The sequence below is a fragment of the Natator depressus genome, chromosome 3 (genome assembly GCF_965152275.1).
Source record: "Natator depressus isolate rNatDep1 chromosome 3, rNatDep2.hap1, whole genome shotgun sequence".
Lineage (NCBI taxonomy): Eukaryota > Metazoa > Chordata > Testudines > Cheloniidae > Natator > Natator depressus.
The window spans coordinates 176,481,115-176,495,838 of record NC_134236.1 but is presented as its reverse complement, the minus strand read 5'-3'; the positions used below and the strand labels follow the sequence as shown (position 1 = coordinate 176,495,838).

The 14,724-nt window shown below is 44.9% G+C and overlaps 1 protein-coding gene across 1 annotated transcript in view; it reads right to left on the bottom strand.

Annotated features, from left to right (window-relative positions):
- The window catches only part of RHOQ (ras homolog family member Q), a 41,154-nt gene extending 27,381 nt beyond the window's left edge, over window positions 1-13,773 (bottom strand). Inside the window, exons 1-2 of the mRNA XM_074949383.1 lie at window positions 13,540-13,773; window positions 12,901-12,959 (exon numbers count right to left, since the gene is read on the bottom strand). Of these exons, the coding sequence (XP_074805484.1) occupies window positions 12,901-12,959; window positions 13,540-13,681 (201 nt within the window). The 5' untranslated portion in view covers window positions 13,682-13,773. The remainder of the gene's footprint in view (window positions 1-12,900; window positions 12,960-13,539) is intronic.
- Window positions 13,774-14,724: the final 951 nt, after the last annotated feature.

The following is a 14,724-nucleotide window of genomic DNA, read 5'->3' as shown; positions in this document are numbered from 1 at the left end:
AGCAGTGTTCAGAGGGACCAATTTGGCCAAAGACCCCATTGTGCTGGCTGCTGCATTTAATTTTCCTACTTCCTGAAATCTTCAAACTTTATTTTCTATACATGCAAAACAAGTTCTGTTGACCCAGACAAGTGTTTGGGGGAAAGAGCACACAGAAAATACCATCTATTTTCACAGGTTTCTGGCTGTGTTTATGGAGCAAGTGATCTGTTTGCCCAGATTGTGGTCAGTTAATATTAGATTCACAGGGAAGGCGAGAGGCTGCCAATTTGTGGCAGTCATGTATTTTTAATTTATGGCAAAGACACAGAGCCCAGGATAAGTGCTCTCTTACTGTATTATAGAAGGAAATAGTATACCCAAATCCACCTCCAAATTGGGATTAGAAGAACTGTTCAGAGCAGGTATGAATTATACATTGAAAAAGCCTAGCTGAATTATGATTTCTGATACAATTTTATTCTGAAGCATTTGTAAGAGTGAGATTGCTTACATGCCTGAATAGCTGCTTCTTCCAGCTGGATATTTGTCTTTTATACAGAAGCCTGTTAAGCTTAGTTTCAGTATATTTAACAACTGGAAGAGACCAATGGCATTGATAATAATCACATAGGGTGAAACTTACCCACCAACACAGTGACAACAGAAGGCTCCCCAATGCAGTGGAAGAGCCATGATGCTGCATAGCATACGAGTGGGTGGGATGGCCATGAATCAGGAACACTTTGCTCCCCTTTATATGGGGTGTGGCTGACCTCTACATCTGCTGTGCATGGCTCACCACAAAAAGAACTTGGATGGTCTGCAGGGATGGGAGCTGCTCCCTGCATTCACCATTATGCAGCCCAAGTAGCCACACATCTCCACACAGGCTAGGGTCACAGCTGCTATCCCAGTCTATGGGTTGGTAGAGTGGCTTGCAGAACTGCCCCTACCCTAACCCCCATGTTCAGAAGTAGATTCTATTCCCAACCCCCATGATAGTCCCCAGAACAAACCTTGTTTATCTGGACTGTGAATACAAAGAGAGGGTGTTGGGGGAGGTAAATTTAAGCCTTTGGGTCAAGTCTGGCCACCTCCCGGAGGAGGTCCCCCTGGCAGTGAAACTGGTGAGACTCTCCTGGGCAAGGAGGGGAAACGGATGCTTGGATGGAGGCCTGCCCTCTGTGAATGGCATAGAACTCCACTCTGCCTGAGCTTCCTTCTCAGTGGGGGTGGAGGGAGCCAGATGATCTGCATGGATTTTTCAGTCTTTCCTCATGTGCGGAGACACAGAAGGGCCACCAAAGTCTATTTTGGTGTGAAGCAGCTTTCATAGAGCATCTACGGCACTGATGTCCGAGCATGAGGGAGGATTTCTTCTGCCCAGCCTGAGTAGGTGCTGGACTTGGGATTTGGTCCTTAACATACAATTTCATGTGACTGTCACTTATGGCGTTTATTTCCATCAGTGTTAATAATAGACAGTCACTAACAGAATCATAGAAATCCACAGTGACAGATTTTTTTTTAAATGTTGTGTTGTAGCCTGCAACACAATGCAAGACCAAAATGAAATCCATGAGGATCTGGCCCAGAGGAGCTATGGCCATATTCACCACTTCAGGATAGAGACTCATGCAAATAGCTCTATATTATTTGAGTTGGAAACGACGGAGCAACATTTAATGTTACTGTTCAACCTAAAGTGGACAGCTGAAAGAGGAGGTCAGTTTAATGCTTCTATAGATGTACCACATCATGGCTGGCTAACACCAAGCAAATACTTTGTGTGGGACTACTTCTAAGTGTCAAACCTATACTAAGACACTCCAGTACTATGATGGTGGGGGACAGTTTACACCAGCCGAGGATCTGGCACAGAGTGAATTAGCCTGCAGCTTCCTAAAACAAGCTCTTAGCCTCAGGGATGCTGAGTGTCCTCCTGACCACCACCACATGGTTCACATGTTATGTTTGCAGCCTTTCCAACAACACTGGCACCAACCTGGGAGAGGGGGAGAGCATGCATGGGGTCAATGCAGGGTTGCCAACCCTCCAGGATTGTCCTGGAGTCTCCAGGAATCAAAGATTAATCTTTAATTAAAGACTGTCATGTGATGAAACCTCCAGGAATACATCCAACCAAAACTGGCAATTCTAGGTTAATGCTAGATAAATTCATTCAACTACCAAGCAGAGATATGGGGGGGGGGGGAATCAAAGAAAGGAAAGCAATAAGATCCCACTGAGTTCTGTGACATCCCCTGTAAGAAGCTCACACTAACTAGCAACCATTACTCCCTTGGACTTAAATTTAAATACTTGACACTCGCCCAGTAGACAGTCACATTCTACACTCTGAGAATAATGGGATGGTCAGAAATTTAAACTTTCAGCTCAGCTCTTTTCTTCTGGGCAATTGGGTGCACTGCAGACATCTGACAACTCCTTCTACTGTACCAGCACTTGTTACAATTAGTAGAGCCTGGGGGTCAAGCAGCCTTTTCTAGAGGGAATGGAACCAAAAAAAAAGCTGGGGTACTGTAGTGTCTAATATTGGACACGTCCTGTTTGGGTACTATATCCTACATATGTCGGAAGATGGACTCAGTGATCAAATAGACCTTCACAGGGAAAGGACCTATTACAAATAAAGACAAAAGCGAATGTTCCAACACTATAATTTAAAAACTGTTCTTATTCAATAAATGGGTCTAAGTCTTTATACAGACTCCTTAAGATTAATTCCTGTGATTGTTGCGCATCTAGAATGGCACTAAAGTTGCAAGAGACCAGTGCCACCCAATGTTTTATTTGTAATGAAGGAGGTGCTGGGGCTCAAGCCAACTTTTTTATTTTACATTCATAACTGATGCAGCAAGCTCAGAGGTGCCAGGGCTCAGCCCTGATGTCACCTCATGCACATTTTATAATAAATCACTGTGAAACTTTCAGGAATTAAAGGGGATGTGTTTTCTAGAATTCTTCTGCACAATGTGCTGGGGTGTGTGGTTTGTCAAGTGTGTCCAGCATCAGCCTACCTTCAATAGGAGTTCATGGACTTCAGTGGAAGCAGAACTAGCTTAACACTGAGTGCATTTGAAAATCCTACCCCGGGTCTCCACTATTCTGTTAGCAAACCTCTCACTGTTTATGCACAGTCTCTACCTCTGTGTTAAATTACTAATAAAGGTAGCCTGTGTCACCTCTGAGCTCCACCCAAGCATTCACTCCAGACATTTTATCCAAATTTCAGTGAAAACCAATACCCAAGAGGAACTAGCAAGATGCATACTTAACACTCAGCAACACGGATGATCATTCAGCATTCATTCTTATCTCTAGCTGTTGCTATGTCTAATTTAGATTGCAACCTGCTTGAGGCAGGATTCTGTCTTTGCTTTGTCTATAAAGCACTATGTTCACCTATGATGCTGATAAATGTTCCTTTGCTCTGGACGATAGTGTTTTGTTATATGCAAATCACCAAGTGCTGGCTATTGCAAGAAGAATTACTGCATTTACTGCCACAGAATGATGCAGTATAGAACATTAAAGAAGAATTATTACTGTAATAGCTACATGAGTCAAATGACAATCTTTCCATAACTCTTTTATAAGTGTTACTTTGGTATTTAAAAGCATTTTTCATAAACAGGTTATTCAATTCCAAACTAATATGAAATGGACTTTTCTTTTTACTGCTCTCCCATTCTTTCCAGTTTCTCAATAAGATTATAAAAAGAAGGGGTGATGGTGGGTTTGGTTTTTTAGTTAGAAAAAATAAGTTTTGAGGCTCTGTTCAAATGTATGTATTCTAGGAACGGTAATATTCGTAAGTGTTGCTAACTCTTGTGATTTTTACTGCAAGTCTCATGAAACCTAGTGTTTTTCTTAAAGCCGCAGCTGCTGGGCCTTGATCACAGCTTTAATTTAAAGGCAAAGGGGAGTTTCTAGCCCTTATGAGTGTGGAGAAAAACTTGAGAACATTAACCCAAAAGACTCAAATCAGAAGAAAAATGAAAAGAACTTCAGAGTGAATTTTTTTTCCCCCAAAAGTGTCATGGATTGGGGGAGGGGTGGAACTGACTCATGACTTTTGAACGTTTGGGATTGGCAATTAATAATAATTTTTCAAATTAAATTGACTGCCATTTTGTCAATGTGCTCTTGATATAGGACCTGACAGAAAGCCCATTGAAGTCAATGGAAAGACTCCTGTTGACTTCAAATAGTTTTGGGTTAGCCCCTAATATAGATACTAATAAGACAAGTAATATGATCTAAGGTATTTAACTATGGAAAGTAGATATAAACTGAAAACTATGTATTCAGGTCCAGATTAGGCTTAAGCTGGGGTTCAAAGTTGGCTCCAGAAAATGGGTCCCTTCTTATTTTAGAACCAAAGTAAGCACAGATTCAGATCAGGAGAGTCAATTACAAACCTCCCCGAAATTCTCAAAGTTTGGTATAATCTCTCAGAATGGCTGGACTTAATTAAACCACCTTAACTGAAAGAGGTGAGAGGGATGAGATTGGATATTATCCTTTATCAAATGAGTGCAGATGTGACCAGTTAAAATCAATGCAGAAAAACAAAAAACCAAACAGGTGGAACTGTTGTACCGACAGATCAGTAATTACTGTTTGGGTTCAATATTGTCTTTTTAATTTATGGGAGGTGCACAGAGTATTAGATAGGTGTCACTAAAACCTAACTGTCATAATAAAGAATGGAGTCCATATGGATCTTGGTTTCAAATTCAAGGACACCTCATTACTATTTAATCTAAAAAGTGGAATTTTTACTTGACTGTATAGTCAGTGTGAAATAGTCTGTTTAGTAGTAGGGTCTCAGCAGAGATTCCAGAAATGGGTTTCAAACATTTCATTTGTATTCTTTAGTTATAGAGATTTTACAAAAGGGCCTCTCACACTGGGTTAATTGGCTCTGAGGTCTTTACTACGCTCTTTACTGACTTTGCTCTGGCACTGACTTTGTGACTTTGGTTAAATCACTTAGGTCTGTAGTTTCCAAAAGCATCCATTACATTTTGGTACCCAATTTAAGGTACCCAGGGCCTGATTTTCAAAAGGAACTTTTACCTCTTAGCACAAACTGGGGGAAAAAATGTTTTAGGTGTCTCAAATTTACCTCTCAAGTTTAATAGGCACTTTTGAAAATGCAGGCCTTGGTATCTCTGATCCTCAGTTTTCCCTATCTATGTACTGGGGATAGGGATACTTCTCTACCTCACAAGGGTGCTGGGAAACTTGTTTAATGTTTATGAATCCTTTTGAGATGATTAGATGGAAAGCGCTGCACAAGAATTATTCTTCAAAAAGCATTTTTAAAGCAACCTGTAGTTTTTAGTGTTCCCTTTACTATTACTGAGGATATCAGGTTTTCATTAACAACTTTTCCCCATAATTCTCAGCCTGATCCAGCAAAAGAATTAACAAAATTGTGTTTGACATTAGTCTATTGCCCTGTAGATACTGTAAGGCTTAAATTGCACACAGCCTATCTGGCACATTTTCATTTTAATGTCATCTGCACATACCCATTTCTACAGGCTAGTTGCTGCTGGAGAGCTCCACATGTTCTGGCTAGGGACGCCATCCCCATGCACACACCAACCGCTCGAGGGAGCATGTCCTGTGCTCTACACAGGACTGAGGCGCTGAAATATACATGGGGCAGTGTGCACCCAACAGTGGGCACATAGCTTCCCAGCTGCAGCTGGCCTAACTAGAAAGGGAGAAGTGATAATTGCTATAATTTATTTATCTACTAAAATAGCCTTTTTTTTTTTTTTCAAGTTTTACAATAACTGAGATGCAAGCTGTTAACTGTTACGGACGCTGCGTTTGATGGATTTGCACTTGCATGCTCCAGGGCTGCATTTGCCCCACGACTCCATTTCAGGACCAACTAAGAGTAAATGGGCCGTAAGGGAAGAAAGCCATATTTCAACACAACATACCTGTAACTAGCCAGAAAAGATGTGTTCCATTATCAAGTCAGTAAGATGGTGAAAAAAGAAAAGACGGCTGAACTGGATCATCGGATAATGGCGAGAGAGGTGGCCAGCAGGGATTACAGATATCACTATCACCTCTCAGTTTATTTATAGCAACAACAAATAATCTCATTCTGCAAATTGTGTACACAGTGTGTCAATCCATCACCCTCACCTTTCCATCACCCTCATACATGCCCCTAGCTTCTTACTCGTTTGTGCCTTGTCTTAATCTAGGTCCCAGTCTTGCAAACACTTACACATGTGCTTAACTTTTAGCACCTTAGTCATATTTACCTCAAGAAAGAAAAGGATTTCCAATACCAGGGTCTACATTAAGACAAGAGCCTTTGACTTCTGGGAGAATACCCAGATTTAAGTATGCCCCTAAGTGTTTGCAAGAGGGGCCATCTCTATTAGCTAGTCCAATAGCACCCAGATGACAGGCTGCTGGGTGCTATTGGAATACAAATCCCCATCATTATCTGAAGTGGGTAAACAAAGGGCTCAATACCTTCAATTTCTGTAGGTTTCAGTGGGAGCTGAAGCGGAGCTCAGAGCTTTACAGCCTTAGACTCACAACATGCTCCTTACTCAAAAGGGAGGGGCAACCCGTGTTCTCGAAGCAGGTTGAGTCTCAGCAAGGAAACATGGAGGCAGTAACATTAACCTCTAGGTGAACCCTGAAAAAACAGTGGTCCCCTAATGAGCACCACTGCAGCACACTGTTACTTGTCCATTGTACACTGGCATATCCTCTCAAAGGGAGAGGTTGCTAGAAAGTGAGGGAAAATATAGATGAGGGAAGAAATCTAGACAACTTAAAAATGGGTGACATTAGCTACAAATCCTGAGGGCCTGATATGAAACTCAGATGGTCAAAAATAATTCTCCTCAGCTTCACTGAATTCCTATACACAGCAACAGGGCTGGGTGGAGCAACAGACTGCCCCTCTGAGAGGAGCTGGCTGTGGAATGCCTTATCTACATGGCATGGCCACTGGAGAGGCATAGTTATCACCCTCCTCCTGGCCTAGGAGCTAGAACAGCTGCAGAACTAAACAGGCTACTAGAGCTTCTGCTGTCCAGCTGCTGTACTGGCTATTTTCTGCTCAATAGGCCCTAAATGTTTTCAGTCAGAGGAAAGCCGGGTGGGTGGGTGCACGCAGGCACCCACAGAGCAATGTCTGTCTGTGTATAGAAAGAAGATTGTGTGTGAGATCCTGACTAGTCTTTTTGTTCTGTATATTCACAACCTCAGATCAACAGAACTTTTATCCTCTAATCTTGTTATGAAGATATCAGAATTAGTCTTTCAAACTAGGTTTGAGGGAGTAAGTGATCTGTAGTAGTTTGTGGTGATTAAGAACCCTACTATTAGTTTCCAACTGGCTTCTTCACAGCACACCCAGTACAAAGCCTACAGAACCTTCCACTGAACAAAAGCCTCTCACAGGTGGATAAGTGTGGGAATAAGTAAAGAGACACCTGGGTTGACAAGAGAGCTTGAGTACATCAGGAAAGGGAGGAGGGCCCAGTGGCTTTGGCACTAGCAAGAGACCCCAGTACAATTCCTTGATCTGCCAGAGACTTCTTTGGGCAAGTTACCTAGTCTCTGCATGCCCCAGTTTCTCATCTGTATAATAGGTAAATTCTAAGTCCCCATCTTACAGGGGTGTTGTATGGATAACTACTATGGTAAAGGGAGGGCCACATACATGACAAAGCTCTGAGAAGATAAATACTGTGTCATCCCCATAGCACCTTATAGCAAACCAATTTGCAGTGGGACAGGGAGGAAATCACCTGCACCACTAAGTCAGAATGTAAGGATAGATCCTCTGCTGGTGTAAATCAGGAAAGCTTCAATGCAGCTATTCTTACATACAGCCGCTGAGGATACAATTAGTATATTGTTAAATTAGCAGTCTGCAGCAGACATATTTAGGAAGCCGCCTGCTATCACACTGACATGGAGGAGACACCCAGAAGCAAGATCTATAATGCTTTGAATATTTTTATTTTCTATTTTAAGAATATGGTTTTAGAAGCTTTAAAGGAACATTTCTGTCCCCCTACCCCAGAGGTTCTTAACTTTTCCTTCTAAGGCCCCCCTCCCCCAACATGCTATAAAAATTTCACAGCCCACCCATGCCACAACAACTATTTTTCAGTAGATTAAAAGCCAGGGCTGGTGTTACGGGGTAGCAAGCAGAGCAAATGCCCAGGGCCACACCACAAGGGGCCCTGCAAAGCTAAGTTACTCAGGCTTCTGGGAACCGCAGCCAATGAGAGCTGCGGGGGCAGCGTTTGTGGGCACGAGTAGTGCATGGAGCCCCCTGCCCCCATCCTGGGGCCACAGGAACGTGCCAGCCGCTTCCGAGAACAATGTAGGGCCAGGGCAGGCAGGAAGCCTGCCTTAGCCCCACTGTGCCACCGAAAGAGAGCCGCCCGAAGTAAGCGCCTCCTAGCTGGAGCTTACACCCCTACCCCAGCCCAGAGCCCCTTCTGGCACCCAAACTCCCTCCCAGAGCCTGCAGCCCTCATCCCCTCCCACACCCCAACCCCCTGCCCCAGGCTCAGCCCAGAGTCCCCTTCCACACCCAGAACCCCTCAGCCCCACATCCCCTCCTGCACCCCAACCCCCTGCCCCATCCTGGTGAAAGTGGGTGAGGGTGAGAGAGAGCGAGTGACAGAGGGAAGGGGGATGGAGTGGGGCCTTGGGGAATGGGAGGGGCAGGGGTGTTTGGGTTTGTGTGATTAGACAGTTGGCAACCCTACTTTGGCTTCAGCCCAGGGAGGAGGGGCTCAGGCTTTGGCTTTCTGCCCTGGGCCCCAGTGAGTCTAATGCTGGCCCTGCTCTCTGCTTTATTTTGGTGGACCCCCTGAAACCTGCTCACAGCCCCCCAAGTGGCCCTGTGCCCCTGGTTGAGAACTGCTGCCCTCCCCCATTTCTCTTGTTCCATTTGGCAAACACTGACCTTGTCACAGCGCCACTACTGTTTTCAAGGAATTGAAATAAAAATGGCTATTTTGGCTTAAACACCTCCACTTGATACAGCAACTCATTGTAGCAGAGCATCTGTATCTTCATGCACCAGCATAATCCCAGATGACATCATAACTCCGGGAAGAAGGGCTTGCCAGATACCGTCTGCTGGCTCATCAGAAGCAGTTATAAATACACCAGGCTGGGCTGAGTGGGAGGCAAGCATAGAGGAGGACAAGCCTCTGCAAGGTTCCCCTCATGGAGTTCCCCTCTGATTTTTTCTGATGGGGGAAGGGTTTGCTGCTCTTCCTACCACTCCACCCTAGAAAAAGTCACAGAAACCCATCCAAATGCCCCTGGGGAAGCCAGAGGAGGCTGAGTCTACTACCCATGCAGAGATCCATGGTAATCCTGTAGGCCTGGCCACCAGCACCTCCTAGCACAGCTCCACTTGTGCCTAGCTATCAAGTACTCCCCCTAGTTATAACTGCCCCTGGGGATTCCTCTCCAACCCTTTAAAGGGGACTCCCAACCACACCGGGGACCCTGCAGAAAGGATCTCTCTCACACACACACCCCCAGGCTTTATGACCATTTCCTCAGAATCTCCAGCGGAGCAGTGGGAGGACACATCCCTGTCCCCAGCCCACTTTGCCATCTTCCTCTCCCTTGTGCTGATCCTGGACCTGGTGGGCACATTCCATGGAGGTGGAGGAACAAGAGCATGGGGGACAGTGATATAAAGGCCGCTGAGCCCTCATCACAAAGGGGAGATCTGCATGTGGATCTGGTAAGGGAGGGGGGCCAAACACAATTTCCTCTTTCCCCCCATTGTTGGGCACCTTACAAAGATACTGCAGACACTACTTTTTTTTAAATGGGCTGGTACACTTAAAAAGCTAGGGCCAGATTCACTGACCCTAAGTCAAGTGAGTCACCCTGCTTGAGTAAAGGCCGCAGGATCCGGTCCATCAGATTATAACAGTTTTAAAGTTTAAATTTTGAGGACTAAAAATTTTAACAGAGTTTCTTTGACTTACTACTCCAAGTCTGGACACCTAACACTAACCAGCTTTGCCTGAGATAAATCAGGAATAACTCAATTTATCCGACTGCTATGTATTAACTGGTGCATCTCACTAGTTACACAGGAGGGCATAGGGTGCCCAGCTTCTATACTGGTCTGCTTGCAATACATAAACATACAGAATACTGCAAGACTGAGAGAAAGCTGTATGTACACTATTAACGCCCCACAATAGTAACAAGCTGAGACTGAGTGATTTCAGATGCCACTTAACACTAAGCTCTGTTTAAAACCAGTGGTCCTGCATTTTCTGTACTGTACTTTAAAGAGGTTTTAGAATGTTAATAAATTTTTTATTAAGTCAAATGCCCTGTTTTCTTGAATGTATTTTTTAAATGTTCCATATATTAGAGTTTTGGCATTATAGGACAGGCTTAATTCCAGTCTGACAACAAAACATTTACGTAACAGTTGAATGTTGGATAATAGGACTATGATAGAGGAAATACTGAATGACTCTCTTTTATGTGTGCACTACTCACCTGTATTTACATCAGTGACATCATAGTCATGAATAGGGCCCTACCAAATTCATGGTCCATTTTGGTCAATTTCACAGTTATAGGATTTTTAAAATCATAATTTTCAAAATCTCAGATTTCACAGTGTAATTGTCGGGGTCCTGACCCAAAAAGAAGTTGGGGTAGGGGCTGCAAAGTAATTGTAGGGGGGCATTGCAGTACTGCTACCCTTACTTCTGTGCTGCTGCTGGCGGTGGCGCTGCTGCCTTCAGAGCTGGGCAGCCAGAGAGCAGTGACTGCTGGCTGGGAGCCCAGCTCTGAAGGCAGAGCTGCCGCCAGCAGCAGCGCAGAAGTAAGCATGGCATGGTCTGGTATTGCCACCCTTACTTCTGCACTGCTGCCTGCAGAGCTGGGCCCTCAGTCTGCAGCCGCCACTGTTCAACCACCCAGCTCTGAAGGCAGCAGCACAGAAGCAAGGGTGGCATGTTAGGATATTGCCACCTTTGCTTCTGCACGGCTGCTGGCGGAGCGCTGCCTTCAGAGCTGGGCACACGGCCAACAGCTGCTGCTCTCCGGCTGCCCAGCTCTGAAGGCAGGGCAGAAGTAAGGGTGGCAATACCATTAAGCCCCCCCCTCCCCCCAAAAAATAACCTTGCAACCCCCCTGCAACTCCCTTTTGGGTCAGGACCCTCAGTTTGAGAAACACTGGTCTCCTCTGTGAAATCTGTGTAGTATTGGTTAAAGGCACACAAAAGACCAGATTTCACAGGAGGAGACCAGATTTCACAGTCCGTGAGGCATTTTTCATGGCCAAGAATTTGGTAGGGCCCTAGTCATGAAACATGACTTTCTGGTTTAAAAACAAGACAAAAACAAACACCCTTCAGGTATAGATATGACTTTGCCTAGCTGGAAATGAGGCCAGTTCAAATACTGATTTCTGCTGCCTCTGCTGGTAGTTTTGCCATTCATTTCATGCCCAATGAAAGCATATTATATATAACTGGGTGAATGTTGTTTACTTTGCTTAAGATGAATGTCTGTCTGAAACATATGCTCTAGTTCAAACACTAGTTGTTGGGCTACATATAGAAATCACAGCGTGGAAGTCTATGGTCTGTATTATGAAGATCAGACTAGATTATCTTAATGAAAAAAAAACTTACATATATTTGAAATGAAAAACACAGTTATGTTCCTTGCGGTCAGGAGTTTTGAACCATTTAAAAAAGAAATTTGGCCTCAATCCTGCAGTATACAGAGTGCCTTCTTGTGAGAGGCTCAAGACATTGCAATGTCAACCTACATGAATTATTTTGTTTAGATAAGCCACCCCACGCAGCTCCATGTAATTTAACTTGTGACAGTTTCTTCATCTGCAGATTTGCAGAAAGTAGGTGTTTTTAATGTAAACTCAATAGTTATTGAAATCTTTTCTTGACATCTTAACAACAGAAGCCACAAGTATCAATACAATAATACTAGGGATCCCTTGCACTTCAAGCAGGTTTTATTTGCCATATGCAGTTTTTAAAACTACAGGTGGACAAAGCATCTTTCACAATAGGATTTGTATTTGGAGGCTTGCTAGCACAAATTATTCAGTTTGTTTTGTTTGGGCACCAAATAAATTATTACAAATGGAGGTGGCGGAGAGTGATACTGCCTCATTTTAAGTGCTCTTTTTTATAAATTGCAAAACTTTTAGTTATTTAAATTTTCCTAAGTAAGCGAGACTGCACTAATCTGGGATTCTGTCAGATGTGGTGTGCTTGAAACAGAAGAGAAACAGATCGCACGCTGCATAAAGCCATTCAGAATACTAATCAAAAGAGGGTTTCAAATCTGGACGGGCTACAGAAGTCATTACAGTTGTTTAGTCTCGGAATGATGATTTCAGGAATTCAAGTGATGTTAGGTTTGTTACAGCACCGCAACACCAGACAAAATCCCTTCCCAGAATATTAGATGATGCCATTATCCACCATTCAGAACTCTACAGTCACGTACTTCAATCACCAATAAGGGACTAGACAGAGAACTCAAGAGGACCTGGCCATTTAAAACTAAAAATAAAGTCTACCACAGCTGACTGGAATAAGAGTTTGATTCATTATTTTTTTAAACCCAACATCCTGTTTTTATCATTGGTTTTAAAAACATGGCAACACATGGAACTTGATGGAAGCAGGTGATTATTACAAATCAGTGTAGCGAGACAGTCCAACATAAATGAACACCCCTGAATTAATCAGTGTGTATATAATGATGAAAATAACTAAGCTTTGGAAAACACTTCAGACTGGAATAATAAAAAACCTCTGGATTAACGCTTTGGCTGGATCTGAAAGTACTCACCTGTCCTGCAGTATCGTACAGCCCCAGCAGATACTGCTTCCCCCCAACTGTAACAGTGACTGTAAGAAAGAGGAAAAAAGAAAGGTGTCGCTAATAATGTAGCTAAGGGGCATACAAAGGCAAAGGCAGAGGAGTGTTTTCAGTTATACAAGCAGACTCAACATTAAAAAAAAAAACCACAGAGGTCTAAAAAAGCTACTAGAAGAACACATCTGCGATACACTTGGAGATGCAGAAAGAATGGGTTTAATATTTATGTCCTTTCACGTCAATCACCCAGAGCTAGTGGCAGTCCTGTTTAAACCCTTTCCAGGCACTTTTTAATTTGTTGGTCTCGTTCAGACATTTATATACGCCGGCATCGCCCCCCAGCACTTAAAGCATACTGGGCCAGGATCCTCTGTATGCACTTTCATCTGGCGGGCCCTTTCCAAGGGGAGGCGGCCGTGGGCAGGCAGGCCGGCCGGCCGGCCCGGCACAGAAGGGTTAAAACCAGCCTGTGTGAAGAAGGTCAAGGCAGGAGGCTCAGGGCTGGAAAATGGCAAAGTTCCGCTCAAGTTCTGCTCTTGCCGAGGAGGAGCCTCTTACTCAGCACTTCTACGCCCCCACCTTTCAGAGCCGATCGCGGGCGCCCCTTACCTGCGTAGTGGTCAAACACGGTGGGCACGTACTCCTCTGGAAAGGCGTCGTTGGCATAGCTCATCAGCAGGCAAGTTTTGCCCACGGCCCCGTCCCCCACCACCACGCATTTCAGCATGACCGTCCCGCTCCCATTGGCCATGGTTCGGGGCCAGTCGTCATGGTCAAGGCTTCAGCTGCGCTCCGCAGGGCGACCCCGCATCTCCGCCGCCCCCGGCTGCGGGTCGCTCAGCAGGCGCCGCCGCTCGCCGGGGATGGCATTTCTCCACCCCCCCGCCCCTCACGCCCCCCGGCAGGCAGTGCCAAATTTGGCTCGGAGGAATTTTCCTTCCTCTCGCCCCAGCCAGCTGAGCTCGATGACACAATGGATCATAAGACTTGCAGCGCCGAGAAAACAGGAACTTTGAGCAGGAAAGCCAGCACAAAGCACGGCACTTTTCTCCTCTCTCCCAGGCGGCCACCCAGGCGCAAGCTAGCCCCCCCCCCCCCCCCGCACCCAGGCTGCAGCGACAAACCCCCCAGGGAGGGGGGCCAGGGCAGAGCTCCCCACAGCAAGTGTTCCGCCACTTTCCTTCCCGCCCCCTCCCCCAACGTGTCCCGGCTTCAGCCACCACTTCGGAAACCCTGCAAGCTCAGACTAGCTTGATTCGGAGGGGAAAGGAGGAGCGAAGCCAAATGGCTAAAGAGCAACTGAGGGCTCCTCTCCAAAGAGCCAGCAGCTCTGAGAAACGTCCAAGGCTTTGCCAGGGCGCCCCGGGCTTCCTTCTGGAAAGGAAAAGAAAAAGGGGAATCCCTTCCTCCAATAAAACCACCGTCACACGCCCGCTGATTTGGGAGCTGATCGTCTTGTAGATGAGCTAGCTGTCTGAAAGAGGGAGTTTTAAACGAGATGGATTAACTAGATGGATAGAGATGATGATGTACATATATACATGAACCTATATGAAACAAACCCATATCTATGCATATTCAAATTTCATCTCTATAGAACATGAAATTGTAATGTCTCATTTTCTCTCTTTCCCGCTACCCACACACACACAGCAAAATCCTTTATCCGAAAGGGTTAGATTTTTAAAAATTACTTTCTAATTGGGAGAGCCTCCTTCCCAGTGAGTGTGATTTGGCCAGGTTAGAAATTAACACCAATTCATTTTCCTATTGTGAAGAGTTGTTGGGATCTTT